At 37.2% G+C, this 15502-nt stretch overlaps 3 protein-coding genes across 4 annotated transcripts; 2 read left to right on the forward strand and 1 right to left on the reverse strand.

Annotated features, from left to right (window-relative positions):
• The first annotated feature begins 593 nt into the window (after window positions 1-593).
• On the forward strand, window positions 594-3020 carry gpatch4 (G patch domain containing 4). The gene is made up of 8 exons (XM_086078722.1): window positions 594-661; window positions 887-965; window positions 1041-1114; window positions 1194-1286; window positions 1430-1552; window positions 1638-1753; window positions 2037-2087; window positions 2174-3020. Exons 1-8 carry the CDS (start codon window positions 596-598, stop codon window positions 2703-2705), a joined length of 1134 nt encoding a protein of 377 aa, XP_085934848.1. The 5' UTR covers window positions 594-595; the 3' UTR covers window positions 2706-3020.
• Window positions 3021-5195: 2175 nt separating this feature from the next.
• LOC147172428 (oxidized low-density lipoprotein receptor 1-like) lies at window positions 5196-12508 on the reverse strand. Of its 2 annotated transcripts, none has more exons than XM_086078221.1 (8): window positions 12467-12508; window positions 10076-10141; window positions 9854-9934; window positions 9209-9316; window positions 8422-8607; window positions 7210-7379; window positions 6342-6463; window positions 5196-5748 (listed from the first exon to the last, which is right to left on the reverse strand). In XM_086078221.1, the coding sequence occupies exons 2-8, from the start codon at window positions 10089-10091 to the stop codon at window positions 5589-5591; spliced, it is 843 nt and encodes a 280-aa protein (XP_085934347.1). In that variant the 5' UTR covers window positions 10092-10141; window positions 12467-12508; the 3' UTR covers window positions 5196-5588. The 2 variants fall into 2 exon arrangements, with proteins under 2 accessions (XP_085934347.1, XP_085934346.1); XM_086078220.1 differs by lacking the exon at window positions 12467-12508 and adding an exon at window positions 11182-11413.
• On the forward strand, window positions 12502-15216 carry tspan13a (tetraspanin 13a). Its single transcript, XM_086078222.1, has 6 exons — window positions 12502-12648; window positions 13314-13481; window positions 13590-13670; window positions 13767-13880; window positions 14121-14240; window positions 14593-15216. Exons 1-6 carry the CDS (start codon window positions 12586-12588, stop codon window positions 14665-14667), a joined length of 621 nt encoding a protein of 206 aa, XP_085934348.1. The 5' UTR covers window positions 12502-12585; the 3' UTR covers window positions 14668-15216.
• Window positions 15217-15502: the final 286 nt, after the last annotated feature.

A 15502-nucleotide genomic window follows, 5' to 3' on the forward strand; every position in this document is an offset into this window, starting at 1 on the left:
CCTTCTCTTTATTAAGTGGATAAAATGTTTAGATGGGGAAGCTTTTTTAATTAAATTACAAAAAAAAACTGAACTTTAAATAAACTTGAACTCAAATAAAACCCTCAGGGTACATTTATTCGCTAGGGAAGAAAAATAAACACAATTTAGCCGAAAGTGCCGATGAGAATATAATTTTTTAGACAGAAAAATCTTGATTGCGCAGACGTCGACTGAAATAACATTTTGGGAAACCAAAATACCAACAAGGCTTGCCTCGTCTTAACCCTCCTCAATGTCCTTCCAAACCCTTCAATTTCCTTACAATAGATCAAAAACAAAGGTCGACATTTAATAAATGCTAAAGGCCCAAATGTGTGACAATTGTTTTTCTTCATTTATGACAAAATGACAGGTGCAAAGCACTGGGAACGAAACTTTTTTAACAGAAAAGTTTCAATCTGAACTCGTTTACCCCTTTAGTTTTTCAATAACCAAAATAAGAATGAGATCTTCGCTACTTTTACAAACAAACCGATAAATAGAACGCAAATGTGGGTGGTTTTCTTCTCGAGCCGAATGTGCAAACGAAACCCGAAAGTAACAATGGGGCGCTATGCGTGACGTGTTTCCGGTGTCATGTCAGCCTCCTGCTGAAGACGCATGTCACACTTCTCCAAAGGTTTCAATTCTGTTTTTATAACATATTGAACGAATACGATTCTAATGCGTTTTCGGATTTAACTCGATAATATGACACTTCTATTTTATTTAAAGATCGCCGTGATTTTTTTTTTTTTACCAATGTATTGTTACGTCGCGTGTTTTTGGTGTTTTCTCTGTCAACTAACACAACGATGACAACATCATAATACAGGCGTTAACAAACTTGCCTTTCTTCGTGCAGATGACTGACGTTGTGCAAGAAAAGGGCCACGGATTGAGGTTTGCCGAGCAGCAACTGAAGCGTCACGGCTGGAAACATGGTCAGATTATTGATTCTTGCCATTCATCATTTCCCAACCACCGTAGCTTGACATGTCTGACTGTATTATCTTTAGGAAAAGGACTGGGTCGGGATGAGAACGGTATATCTGAAGCCATCAAGGTCAAAGTGAAATGCAACAAAGGCGGGGTGAGAGTTGTTGTTGTTGGTGGTGTGTGTGTATGCATGTACCGTCAAGTGTTAACAAAAGACTTGTGTGTTGTGTCAGGTGGGTCACAAGGAAGGAGAGCAGTTCACTTTCCACTGGTGGGATCACGTCTTTAATAAGGCTTCGTCCAGCTTGCAGGTGGAAACCAATCAGGTTGGTGGCAGAAGGAATTTTTACACGGAGAAATAATGTGAATAAAAATAGACTATTTCAGGGTCAAACAGTCACAATTGTACATAATCACACTCGCTTTTAGCATTGTTGAACTTTCAATCATCAGATATCTTTTGATCCAGGAAGGCATTTCGATGAAGAAGGTGGCTGAGGACGGTGAAGAAGAAATCCGTAGTGTGATTTCTAACAAGAAACCTCGGAAGGCCTTGCTGGATAAAGCCAAACTCTATGGTTGCTTTGTCAAGGTGAAATACTTGAAGGTTTTCCACGAGGAGTTGCGGACTAAAGATGCGCTGACTGGAATGCGTTTTGTGTGTTTTTTCCCTTCAGTCAGCCACTCTGCTGTCAGGTCAGGAGAAGCCAGAACCAGCAGGTGACAGCGACAGCGACAGCAGCAGCTCGGACCAGGAGGAAGATCACAAACTGGATCTGTCCTCCACTACCAAGTGAGAACTTGTTTTGTTCTATTAATTCTTCAGAATTAAAGGTTTGGAAAAAGTAGTGTTCAATACATTTCAGCCAACAACGCACGGCTGCGTGTTGACCCCATTCACAGAACCTTTCGACTCTGATTTAATTGCGGTTAATTCAGCAGAATTAAACCATTACAAATATTTAGTGTTTTATGTTTGCTTTCATTTTTATGCAAATCAAAGCATGAAAAAAAGTCTTTAAGGCACAAGGGGGTATCTCATCCGTGTTTTTAACGCATTTGCTGATTCCTTGCAGGCTGTCCGATAATGACCTGATGAAGGCTTGCGGAGGACGTACCGCCCACAAGTCAGTCCCATTTATGGATTTGCATCTTTAAGACTGAAAATATTTTACATTCCTCATTCTGTGTTTTTTGTTTCCTCTCCCCCCAGAGGAGCCAGACACGGCTTGAACATGAGCGCAAAGCTAGCCCGGCTGGAGCAGCAGGAGGCTGACTTCATGGCCAAATACGGTAAGAAGACTGAAGACGGACAGGAAGAAGATGAGCCTAAAAACAAAAAGAAGAAATCCAAGAAGAAGACTGGAGAATTAAACGTCCACGATGTTTCACTTTCGGAACTGTCTGATGTCAAAATCAAACAGAGGAAAAAGAGCGAGGAGGAGGAAACGACGCACATAGAAAAAGGTGATGATGACCACAAGAGGAAGAGGAAGCGGAAGAAGAAAAACGGAGAGTTTACGAGTCCAGACCTTGACATCGCTCCACTGTTGGAAAAGAAGAAGAAGAAGAAGAAGAAAGAGCAGCAACCTCCAGTAGAAGAACAGAATAACCACACAGAGTCCGAGCCGCCCGTTCCCGAACATCAAGTCAAGAAGAAAAGCAAAAAGAGCAAAAATGACTCAAACATCTGCGAAGAGCCGCAAGAATCACCTCCACCAAAGAAGAAGAAGTCCAAAGAGTAACTTTTAGTCTTCTGTAGCGACTGAGGACTTTGCCAATAAAATCATGACTGGCTCATTTGATGGGCATTCAAGTCCTTCCAATCATCTTCAGCCTCATTGGGACAATAAGACCAGAAACGGACCAGACGTCTGATAGGAGAAATCCAAATATCAATTGCATCCACAAATTATTTAGCTTGTAGATATTCATGTAATTAGCATGTCGCTGGAAGATTACTGGCTAATGACGAGCACGGAAATGCAGACAAACTGCACTGAGTAAGTGTTGAATCCAATTTTTTATTGCCTCAATAAATATTAACATATTTGCTTCCATTATTTTTGTGGCTGTCTCCTGAACCTCCTAATCTCCTAATGAGGTCCGTACAATTTAAAGTAGGGCTAGGCAAAAAAAAAATAATAATAATAAGTCAAATATATTTTTTATTATGCATTTTATTTTATATATAAAATGTATTTTATCTGAAAGAAAAAAAAATCTTGTTTTTATAATGTTTGTAGAATTAAATGAAAATGAAAGTTTTACTAATTTTAAAATTTACTATAAGAAAATCTTGGAATTTGCGTGGCCTGATTATTATTTTTCTCTTCTAAAGAGTTGGGTTTGAAAAGCATACGCACCAAATTTCATGTTTGTATGATTATGGATATATATATGCAATTGTTTGTGGCACTATGCCATTTATCAGTTGATCTTTTTTTTTTTTTAAGCCCCAACATGTGCATTGGCCCCAAAAATCCCAGTCTCCAGTATATTGTTTTATTGTAATAATAATGCATCCGATTTTTATGATGCTTTCTCACACTCTTAGCGCTTAAAACGTGTACAATATTCACGTATTCGCACATTCACACTCAGTTGGCGCTAAACTACAAACAGTACGTAGCCATCCACAGCAGCCATGGCTGCCAATGTGCACCTACGGCCACCACCAAACATTTGCACATACACCCGTGTGAGCGGCACACATTTATTTTGTCACACAATCTGAAATATGCACATTAAATGGGAACCTTGTATACTTACTGTAAATGACTACATTTTATGTAACTTGACTATTCCACAGTGGACACCCAAACTTGAATAAGGACCGAATAGAATGCTTGACAGTTTTTTTCTCACCAATGCCTTGTGGGTATTTTTTAGTTTTTCATTTGTTGAATTGAACAGGACATGGCGCAAAGACAGATTGCGCAACTCAACTTCTCGGAAAGTATCATCCGAAACGAGGTTGAAATAGAGGAAGTGAAGAAAATTGTGTCGTGGAATCTCTGTTGATAAACACAACAGGTGTTTGTCGTCAGTCCTTTTTTTACCCTCGCTTCTGTGTTTGTATTTGATGTTAAAGATAAAATGTCGCCATCTATTAAATTTTGTGTTCCCTAACATTTCCACCTATGATGATGCTGATGCATTTGGGCCACAAGTATGATTAGTTTCCATAGTTGCACAACACGTTTGCTAAATACCTACTTTTATTACACACCACTGGCTAGAAAAAAATATTTGACTGATTTGATAGCAAAATAAATAATTAAGATCCCTACCTTGTCAGTTAAGTTTTTATTTTTTATCTGTCCTTTAAAATAAACCATAGTGTGATTAGCTTGTGTTGTAACTGGTTGTAGGCCTACATGTGGATCAGGCTTACCTGGCGAGCATTTTTAGATCAACGTAGCATGCGAGCTACCCAGCCAGCTACGACCTACCAAGCATTCTGTTTAGCTTGCTAGCTAACCAGCAAGCTTTTTCGCTAGATTTGGCTTTAAGGCTTTTTAGTTAGCTACCTAGCCAACCAACTAGGTACAATGTACCAAGATTTTTACAAAGCGATGTAGCCCGTGACCTAAACAGCGAGCTATTTAGTTAGACTCGGTTTGCCAAGTTAGCTTGATTAAGTCTCTGTTGGAGTTCCTAGAGCGCGGTCCGGTACTCCTTTCTTGGGGCCCGTTACGTAACCAAACGTGACATTTGAACAACAATCTAAGCTTCCGAACACTCGGAGTGAAACAGTGCACCCAATGTTCAGGAACTGCTAAGCTAGATTTGGCTAGCCAAGTTTTCTATTTGGCTACTTAACTCAGTAAATATGATTCTTATATTATTTGTTATGACTACACTAAGATTAACTTCAGTGCTTTCTCATAATTTCTCATTACTCCACTTATCTTTAAAGCTAACCAGCTAGCTACTGTGCTATACATTTTGCATAAGAGCTTTATCGTGAACTACCCACAGCGTTTCTTATGAGCGTTCTAGTAAGCTAGTGGCTATCATAATGTTAGAATAATCAATATATGTATTGTACTCTTTGCGTGTTCAATTAACTGAATGGTGAGATCCTGGTGAAGAAGTCCCTTTGCAAAGGTATAATTATTCAGAAGCTTCTGATCACACAAAATGAAGACACTCAAGCCATGTTCCGTTCAAATTGTGTGTCTCCTCCTCCCGCACATCATTATTTATTGAAAAGTGAGTGAATACGAAAAGTCTCCTCTCCCCTCCCATGAGCACAAAAGGGCATCAAGTTCCCATAAATACAAATCAGATTAGATTTAAACAATAATAAATCAGCCTGTCCTTGGACTCTCTTCGACCGGACACAGACTGGTACAAACTCTACTCCCTCCAGATAATATAGAAAAGAAACTTGTTACCCTTCTCTTTCCCAGGCAAGAGAGAACAAAGGACTATAGATTGGCTTAACATATGAATTAACTGTTGTCTTATATTTATATCTTTATAACTAATATCCAAAACGGTTAAAATATAAATTGAAACTGAAAAACAATGTTAATAATCCAACAGTAACTAGCTACATAGCTAGATTTGGTGCTTTTTGTGAGTGTGTGCGCGTGTAGTGATGTGGTGCGGGTGATGTGTTAGGGTAGATCTAGTTTGGCGAAGGCATGGGTTTGGCAGATAAATCTGTTCTTCATGTCGCAGCTCGTTCTGCTCCAGTTGTCCAGGGATTTTGACGCCTGTTCCTTTGACGTCAGTGCGCATCTGTTTTTGTAGTAGTAGTATTTGTTTCTCCAGAATCTAGAAGCCACACAAAATAGTCTCCGTGAGTCATCAATGCAGGTGTTAGCCAAAGGTGTAAAAGGTGTCAGTGACCTATTTGTTACTTTTGCTTCAGGCAAATATTTAACCAATTTATTTGGTTTATTGGTTTCATAAGAGTGTGTTTTACGTTGTCTAGCCGCTGAGATTGATTATGAGTTTTCGAATTAGTCCAGATTAGCTGCTGAGCTAGATTTAGCTCCAGAGCTTTCTAATGATGGATGCAGCGAATCAGTTTGAGTTAGCGTTGATTTGAGCTAGCCGCATAGCTATCTTTCTTATGAGCTAATTATTTCACCGTGAGTACAAGCTAAGCAGGTAGCTATTTAGCGACAGGATGGATCAGCGGGTAACACGGCTGACTTCGTCTGAGATAGATTTAGATTGAGTGATTTACCAGGCAGCTTCTGTGCTAGATTTAGCTGTACTTAGCTCAACTTATTGTGGAAGCTAACCTATTAGCTACTGACTGAAGATTTAGCTTGAAAGCTTTCTCATGCTCAACAAAGCGCTATGCACAAGGATCCTGCCTTTTGTTATTTTTGTCGTGTCTTTGGTGTTTGCTCACTCACGTCAGAGTAAGGTTGCGTCCGTCGCCCCAATTCCACCTGTCAGTGTCTTCGTTCTTGCTCAGCCCAATCCAGTAGCCGTGCTTGTCATCACTGTAGTACCGAGTATGGTTCGTGACAAATTCCTGAAACAAACGGGAAAATGACATTGTCACTAAATAGTCGACATAGCAGTAACTTACTAAAGTCAACACTATAGATGGTAGTTTGATCATTTATTTAATATCCTTGATATCTAGCGGTTAAAGAGCGTACTAGTGTATGGCCCTGAAGAAGACGGATATCAAGGATTTCAAATAAATGGTCAAACAGCTATAGTATCCAACACTCTATAAAAAAAAAAAATATATATATATATATATATATAATTTAAGCAGTAGCGATTAGTTAAAATGTTGGTATGACAAAGTTCCTATTGTGTTAATCATACATTGATTATTTTCCGTGATTGCGCAACACATTGCATTGCTTAATACTGGTACTACACATGGCTGGCCAGAAAAATGTCAACGCAAGTGACTCCAGGCTGATTTCATTACACAATAAAAAATAAAATAATCCTGCTTTTTTTTTTTTTTTGCTGTATACTGTAGCTAGTTTCCTAGAGACATTTTAGCTGAAGGATGAACCAGCCGGTGTCAGTACCAGATGTGATCGGGCTGCAAGATTATATTGGGGTCCTTTGGTGGCCAAATGATTATTTGGAGGGATAGCATGGATACGTTTTATGAATAAATATTTCATATTATATACATACAATCTTGCAGCCTGGTTATCGACTGCGAATAGGAAATGTGGGGGCATAAGTGGAAATGATGTATATTCCTTGAGTAGTACTTCCTCCCCCCACTTCTCTTTGACAAATGTTCACCTGTTCTTTCTGGCTTTTGATGAGCAGCAGTTGCGCGTTTTTCCGTTTGCAATCGTCAACGCTATCCTGCCAGGTCTTCCAGTCAACATAGTAACTTGCGTGCACGAACAGGTAACACTTGGAGCCGAACTGCAGCCAATTGTCCGCGCACGGCTTGCACAGGCTTAAAACTATAAAACACAAACACAACTTGCCATGGCTTATTTGTTCTTTCCATTTTAGATTCAATTGCCATTTGAAAATTAAAAAAATACCAAAAGTAACTTTTAAAAAAATCGTACACATAAAATGAAAAAAATACCAGATTTTACATAATTTATTTTTAGGCTCAGATGAAATATACAAAACAGAAAAACAGCGTGCAGGACTGAGTTTGATTTTAATATTTATTTAGTCGGTGGTTTGGTAACGAGCATGAGTAAATCTGTATTAGTTTATTAGCCGCCACATTAAGTGACCACATGACCACAATCCATCAAATGATCTATATTAAATAATAATAATAACAATATAAAAATAATAATTTCAATCAATTATAATCATTAAAAAGATTTGTTTTAAATTATAACTTCAATTCTAATAATTAAAAAATATAAAAACAAGTCAATATTTGTTGTAATAAATACAAAATATAAATTTTAATAAAATTATATTATTATATTTAGAAATAGTGTACAAAATATTAAATAATTAAAGATATATATTTTGTAATTCTATTTATCACAATAAAGATTATTTTAAAAACTCGAATAACAATTATAAAATAAAATAAACAACTAATATTTTAATATATAATGTATATTTTAATAAAATATGTTCATAATATTTGTATTAAAATTATTTATTTTAATGTCAACATATATGCAATGTATTGCAACAATTACTCACAAGCTTATAAAAATATATAAATGTATTGTAATAAGCTTCAAATATAAATTTTATAATAAAATAATATTACATAAAGACATCTTACAATGTGTTAATTCAGTATTTCTAAAATAATAAAAACTGACATTTTTATTTAAAAAAATAGTTTTAAAAAGTTTATATACTGTACAAAAAAAATCATTAGGGTCTAATTATGATGATAATAAAATGGTATTTTTATGCTGATAATTGATCAATTCAATCCAATGAAGAGACACAATGGCATCACCATGCAAACCTGTTTGCAAACAACTGTCATGCTAAGGCCCTGGCGTGCGTGTTAACCTTTTTGTGGGCAGAGATCGTTGACAGGGAAAATGTCAAACCGCAGGACCTGGCCCACGGTCCAGTTGAGCTGGTTCCGTTCCGTGCTCAGCTCAAGGGCTTGCTCCTGCAGCAGCTCGAGCTCGGCCTGCATGTGAGCCGTCAGGTTGACGTTCTGTCGGCGCTGCTCAGCCATGACGCTGTTCACTGGAGCAGGGAAACTACTCTTACTGGCCAGTGTGTCTCATTTTTAACTGGCTGTCAGACATCAAAAAATCAAAAAGTGACTGATTATTTGGTTATTTGGTTGTGTTGAAATGAAATCTAACACAAAAAAATGAAATCAAATGTGTGATTTTTCATATTACAATCTCAGACTTGAGGGTATTGGAAGAGTTGCAACCACCATCCATCCATCAGCCAAATATGATGACAGCAGTGACTCAGAGTGTGGGCTGTGGGCTCCCTCTAGTGGTACATGAACGAATCACTGAAGTGCCTCAAACTTTTTCTTAATCCAATATAGTGCCAGTTCAGTTGTATTTAACTTGTAAGCATTTAATCTTTAAGAATTGTTTGGTTTCTAAACAATTATTTCTGTTCAATTTTTATTTTTGATTTCCAGGCCACATAAACCCAACCAATTACAATTTAAATCAAATGTAGTCCTATAGCCTGTTTTTCCACTTTGATTTTTGTTCCTAATTTTTTGTGTTAGATGAGAAAACAAGCACCAAAATATTCAGTCACATTTTCATTTCTTGTTTTCTAATTGTTAATTCAGAAGAAAAAAAACAGGTGTACTTACGGTGCAGGGTGATGGCGATGATGACAGACATGAGGATGACGCAAAGGATGCCCAGAGCTGCCGCCGCCAGGGTGACAGGTGTGTGGAGCGATAATTTTGACACGTTTTCTAGAGGCAAACAAATAAATATTTTCATTGACAGCCCAACCTCTAACGTCAAAATACTGTATTTGTAAAAACATTTTTGGGAAAAATAACCTTAACCAATATTTGCTTCCTGAAGATAAGGCATATATTTTTCATCTATGCTCATTTCTGGTACCCCATGTTAGCATTACAGGAAAATAAATGTTAAAAAATATATATATTATAAATTTTCTTTTGTTTATGTATCAGTTTTACAGTACACTTCAAGTATGAGCAACTTTTTCAATTTGGCAAAATACCAACCAATCAGAGGATGGAAAATGCAGACATCATTGAGTGGGATGGTTTTGAAACTGAAATCTGAAATCGAACAGACCTGCACTACTAATTAAAATGCAATGGGCTGCAATCTGATTGGACAAAAAAAAAATCCAACAGCCACATACACGTACTAGAAGAGTGTCGCTAAGTGTAACGTCACCAAATTACCGAAATGTGGAAATGCCAATCTTTTTTTTTGTGAAGTAACATTGAGGGGGGGGGGGGGGGGTCAGGAACCTTGAGAGGTGCGAGGCAGGTTACAAGGTAACTCTTTAGAGCGCACGTTGTCATAGATCTCCTCCACATCTCCAGACTGCCCTGGACACAACAAAGACACGTTTGTAAGTTTGTAAAAAGTCTGTAGATGACAAATAGTACAAGCACTGCCGTAAGGTCGACAGGATTGTGAATGGCAGCAGTGAACAATCAATGCGTAGGGAATGGGATATTTCCCGAAACCTTGCGACGGCCACATCTCCAGCTCTCTCCTCACATCTTCGTAGATCACGCCATCATTTGGCAAATCTGGAAAGAGAAGCATAAGTTGTTTTCACCAGGACCTGATCATGTGTTGTCCTTGCCAAATAGTGAAGCCACGCAGACCTCTGCTGCTTTCCTTATTACAAAAAAATAAATAAATAAAACATTTATAAAAAATAAATACTCAGTTTACGTTTACTGTCAAACTAACGAAAAACTAAAATAATTATATTCAGCTTTATGCTAACAAACAATGCAAAATGCCTCAGACGCTGTTACAGTGTTAACCCTAGCAATGGATACAGTATTTAAACACAAACAGTGGATCAACACATGTTCAAACATATATTTTCACACATATATTTTCTTTATTCTCAGCTAAAAACGACTAATATTATTGCAGTTTACAAAGGAGCTATGACCGATTCGTGAACTGCATATCGGTATGTCTGTAATACGCTGCCCCCTGGTGGCCATAATGCACACACAATGTGGCAAAACATTTTTTAATGCGATTACTTTCCATTTAACTTGTTTTCTTGTTCTTGTGTCTTGTTTGACAACACCGTTCTGGTTTGTGTGCTCAGTTTGAATTGGATGTTTTAGTTTGAATTAATAAAGAAAGCAAAACAACAACAACAACAACTTTCTATTTAATGAAGTCCTTCTTCTTCTTCTTCTTTTTCTTCTTCTTTTTAATGAAGTCCAATATTATAGCTTTTCTTTCCTTACAAACATTTTGCTGAATTTTGGGGTAGGGTGAAAAAGATAAACAGCCACAAATTAAACTCATATCTCAAAGTACCAATGTACCAGATTCATTCATTTTCAGGGATTTATTCATCCTAAAAAAAATTATATAAAAAACCCCCCGTTAAATTCAGACTTCTTGTCCTATACTTTTGAAAACAATTTATTATGTAAATTCAATTGAGGATTTAATATAACACTAGTAGCTTTCTTAGACTGTTAGGTTTGTGTGTATACTTAGGAAAACACATACCGGTACATGAATTGCTATGTAGTTTCTCAATCACCCAAACACTAAACTATTCATTAAAAAGAAATAATGTAAAACGACTCACTGTGAGAGTTGAACTTGACTGTCACATAATTGAGTTCTTCTGCCATAATTCAATGGGAACAAAATAAGCAACAACAATAAGAAATAGCACTAATGCTGCAAACGTTTTGACCTCATCCAAGCCAGCGAAGCGTGATGAGAGACAAGCTGCTTTGAGGCATGCAAATGAAACTCAAGTGTGAGTAAGAACACGAGTTCCTCTTTTTGTCTCTTCTTGTTTTTGGACGATGTGATGCAATATGTGCAAGTTGGAGGTTTGATTTGGGGTTGTGGGTAGAGTTGCCACCCGTCCAGTTTTTCCTTTTTTTTTTTTTTACCAGCTGTCCTGGGAAAATAAAAATCTCTCCCAGGACACAATTTGTCCCGTTTTTTTTTTTTTTTTAAAGAATGACAAAAGCTGCAAAACATTTATATTTTCGTCGGCGAACCATTTCTTAACCCCTTTGCTGTGTGTTTTGGGATTTTGTCATGCTAAAATGTCCACATATTCAAAATTTGCCGGGGGATGAATATTCCAAAGTAACAAAAAATGAACTTATATTTGCATATTCTAAGTCAGCTCGCTTGTTTAAAAAAATAAAATAGATTATTAGTACATCACTGGGGAAATTAGCATAATTTCAGCAGCATAATATATACAGGATTTTTTTTTTTTAACCCTGCACTTTATGAACTTAATCTTGGTTTCTGCCATCCTTCTCAGTAATATTTATTGATTTACCTTTTCTAAATTATATTTCCTAGTTTTTTTGTGTTGTCGTTACTGTCATGTTTTTTTTTTCATCTTTGACACAGAAATTATCCTATAAAAAAATATTATTCATACTAGTAGTAATAGTGGTGATGTTGGTATGGTATTGTTGATATTGCAGTTTTTAATTTTCTCGTGTATGTTTTGCATTTTTAGTTTGTGTGTGGGTTTTAATGATTTGAAATATTTTCTTTATGCCCCCCCCCACACGTTCCAAATGTAAGTATTTGTAAATGTTTTCAATATTTTATAAATCTTTAAAAATAATTAGAGTATTACTGTATCTACTAAAGATGTGTGTGTACCCAAGCACGGCGCGAGCTGTCTGTTTTGACCGCTAGATGTCGCAAATTCGCAAAGATTTCATCGTCTAAAATTGACAACTACGTCATTTATAATTATCAGTAATGAAAATTGACTAAAATCATGACCAAAAATGATTTTATATGACAAGAGTTTAATTTGACAATACATAAATACAAGTTAAAAAACATACAATACAAATAAAACAATTGAAAAAATACTTGGCGCTTACGTCAACAAGGAAGTGTGTACACGTCACGTGGCAAACACCTGAACACGATTACAGGAATTAAAAAAAACAAATTCGGGTGCCCAGGTGGAGAGTTGGCCTGAAATTATAGAGTGGCAGAGATGGTTTGCGGAGGATTTGTTTGCACTAAAAACTCCCTTTGCGCACTCAATGTACTTTACGTGGTAAGTACTGCACTTTTTTCAATGTGTCATGAATGATCTCGGTTGACGTTTCATCTTTGTACTTCTTCACTCTTACAAAATAGTGTTTGTTGTCTGCATTTTTCTTTTCTTTCCGTGTATAACGTCGTGTGACGTGTGTTCTTCCCAGTTAATGTGGTGGCAGTACAGGTCTCTTCATTGATTGTATTTTACGTTAAAAGTTCAGAATAGATTTACACAGATAAATTTAAAATGAGTTTAATTAGATATTTTTCCATAAGTACGGGATAAAACTTCAATTTATGTATAGACATATTTCAAATACTATTTTCAAATATTTATATATTTACTGAATATTGTCCTGTTTAGGAGTCTCGAGACACGAGTGGCTCGACTTGTTTTTCGAGACACAATATCGTTCGGCTGATTATTTTTTTGGCTCTGACTTGCGTGTGTAGATGGTGTGCAGGGAACAGTTACTGTCCAAATAAAAATAAAATTAAAATAAAATTGCGCATGTTAGTTTTTTACTTTTAATCAATTTTAGCATTCAAAATTGAATTTACAGTATATTGCGGCACTACACTATAACAGACTGAACACAAAGTGTATGACAACACATTGTCGACAGACAATATAACAGTTGTATATTCTTATTCTTCTAACCTGATGTGTTGTTACCTCAGCTGGTGAGCCTGCTGTTGGTGGGCGTGGCGGCGTGGGGCAAATGGTTCGGCCTGGTGTCCAGCATCCAGGTGGTGGCGGGGGTGATTTGCGTGGGCATCTTCCTACTCCTGGTGGCCTTCGTGGGACTATGCGGCGCCCTGCGGCATCACCAAGTGCTGCTCTTCTTCGTATCCTTACGTGGTTTGCAGCAGAGCTGGCAAAAGTACTTGTAATTTAATTTGGATTTAAGCACAAGAAGAGGTACTCTCAAAAGTGACATTTTCTGAACATAGCAGTACATGATCGTCCTGTCCCTGGTGTTTGTGGTGCAGCTGTCTGTGTCGTGTGCTTGTCTGGCCCTCAATGAAGACCAGCGGGTAAGGTCATCACTCCAGAACGAGACCCCCCCTCCCCCTCCCCCTCCCTTTTTTCACATTCTGATTAACTTGACGGACTTCCTGATGTCCTCACAGAATCACCTCCTGGAGGTGGGCTGGAACAAGTCCGAGTCGACGCAGACGGATGTGGAGAAGACGCTGAACTGTTGCGGCTTCTCCCATGTAGACTACAACAGATCCTGCGCTGCCGTAAGGAACCCAGCCGGACCCCTGGGAAGATAATGTCATCCTATTTTTGACGCCCCAATTTTTTGTCTATTTACAAAGTGTTTAACTTTTATTAGGATCATCTTTGTCAAATTCACTTCAGCTCATAAGTATTCTATTTAATTGAATGTCTACTTGTTTAAGCTAAATAGTTTTGTAGCACAGAAACTCTGAAAATATGTCTTGTTTAAAAAATTTTTTTTTTTTTTTTTTTTTTTTTAGAGCTGTTTTAACCAGCAGTTGCCATTGTCATGCGCCACATGCTCTGACATCATCGAGAAGTACGCTGGGGAAGTGCTGCGCTTTGTGGGCGGAATTGGACTATTCTTCAGCTTCACAGAGGTCAATGACTGATATTTACTGCCCTCATCCCTCTTCTTTACAAGGGTGCCCTACTTATCTATACTAAAAAATGCAGCAAAAAAAAACCTTTTTAAACAACTTTATAGACTTATTTTTCCTTGGAATTGTAGATTTCTGAAATATGACTTGAGAGTAAAACTTAAAAATTGAATACCATTTTTAATATACGTTTAGTGTGTCGACGATATCAAGCCTGAAGCTTCTTAGACTTGAGTCACTATTACTCAAACTCCAAAGTTTAGGACAACACATCTTTTAATTTCCTTTTTTATTTATTTATTATTATTCTGAAATATGCTACTTTATTGACAATGTTCTTTTTCCATGACAGATGCTTGGTGTTTGGCTAGCCCGTCGCTACAGAAACATGAAAGACCCCCTATCAAATCCCAGAGCCTTTCTATAAGTTTTTTTTTTTTAAAGGAATAAACAATACATTGCACTGCTCTAATCATCAATTATCTTGTATTTGTATTAAGTGTGTATGTTAAAGGCATGCTCAACATAACCACAAATGGCAGCATAGCCATAGTTTAACATGTAGGCTTGCTTGAATGCAAAAAGGAAAATAAAATAAAAAATGCCCCGAAGATCATTGTATTTAGTGTTTGGTTAGCTGCCACATTGATGGTATTCATGTAATGTTCAGTTATCTTTTCTAAGATAAGAATGTCAAAATTGCCTTTGAAATATGCTTACGCTAATATGGCTGTTAAATGTTAATCTGATTTGAAGGCATGTTAAATATTTTCACACATTGGTTTACTGTCAATGCTCAAAACCACAAAAAGCTGCTTAACTTGCTTGGCAAGCGAACCTCACACATATTGACCATATTTTATGGATTAAAACCCTGTACCGTGTATGTTTGAATCTTGAAAATATGATTTCTACATTATGTCCTTTCAATGGAGTGTTCAGCAATAAATGCTTGCCTCACATGAGGAGTCCTTAAGTGTGTTTACATTTTTACGCGCGCGCGCACACCCTTTATACAAATAAGAGTTTCAAAGCCAGGCAGTCGTTAACACAGGCTTTGGGTGTCACCCGGGACGAGATTAAATTCAAATGTTAACCGAAGTTATTTGGATTTAACCTTCTTGCGTCGACTTTACACCGTATGAAAGGACGGCAGTGTCACACTGCATGTTTTAAGTGTCAAAGACGACGTGTCTGTGTGGGTGTGAGTCGTCTGTTGATCCAACCAGTCTTGCCGTCTGCTGGGTGATGAAAGATGAGCT

This window comes from Leptonotus elevatus, chromosome 6 (genome assembly GCF_054856555.1).
Source record: "Leptonotus elevatus isolate MCC_2025b chromosome 6, RoL_Lele_1.0, whole genome shotgun sequence".
Taxonomy (NCBI): domain Eukaryota; kingdom Metazoa; phylum Chordata; class Actinopteri; order Syngnathiformes; family Syngnathidae; genus Leptonotus; species Leptonotus elevatus.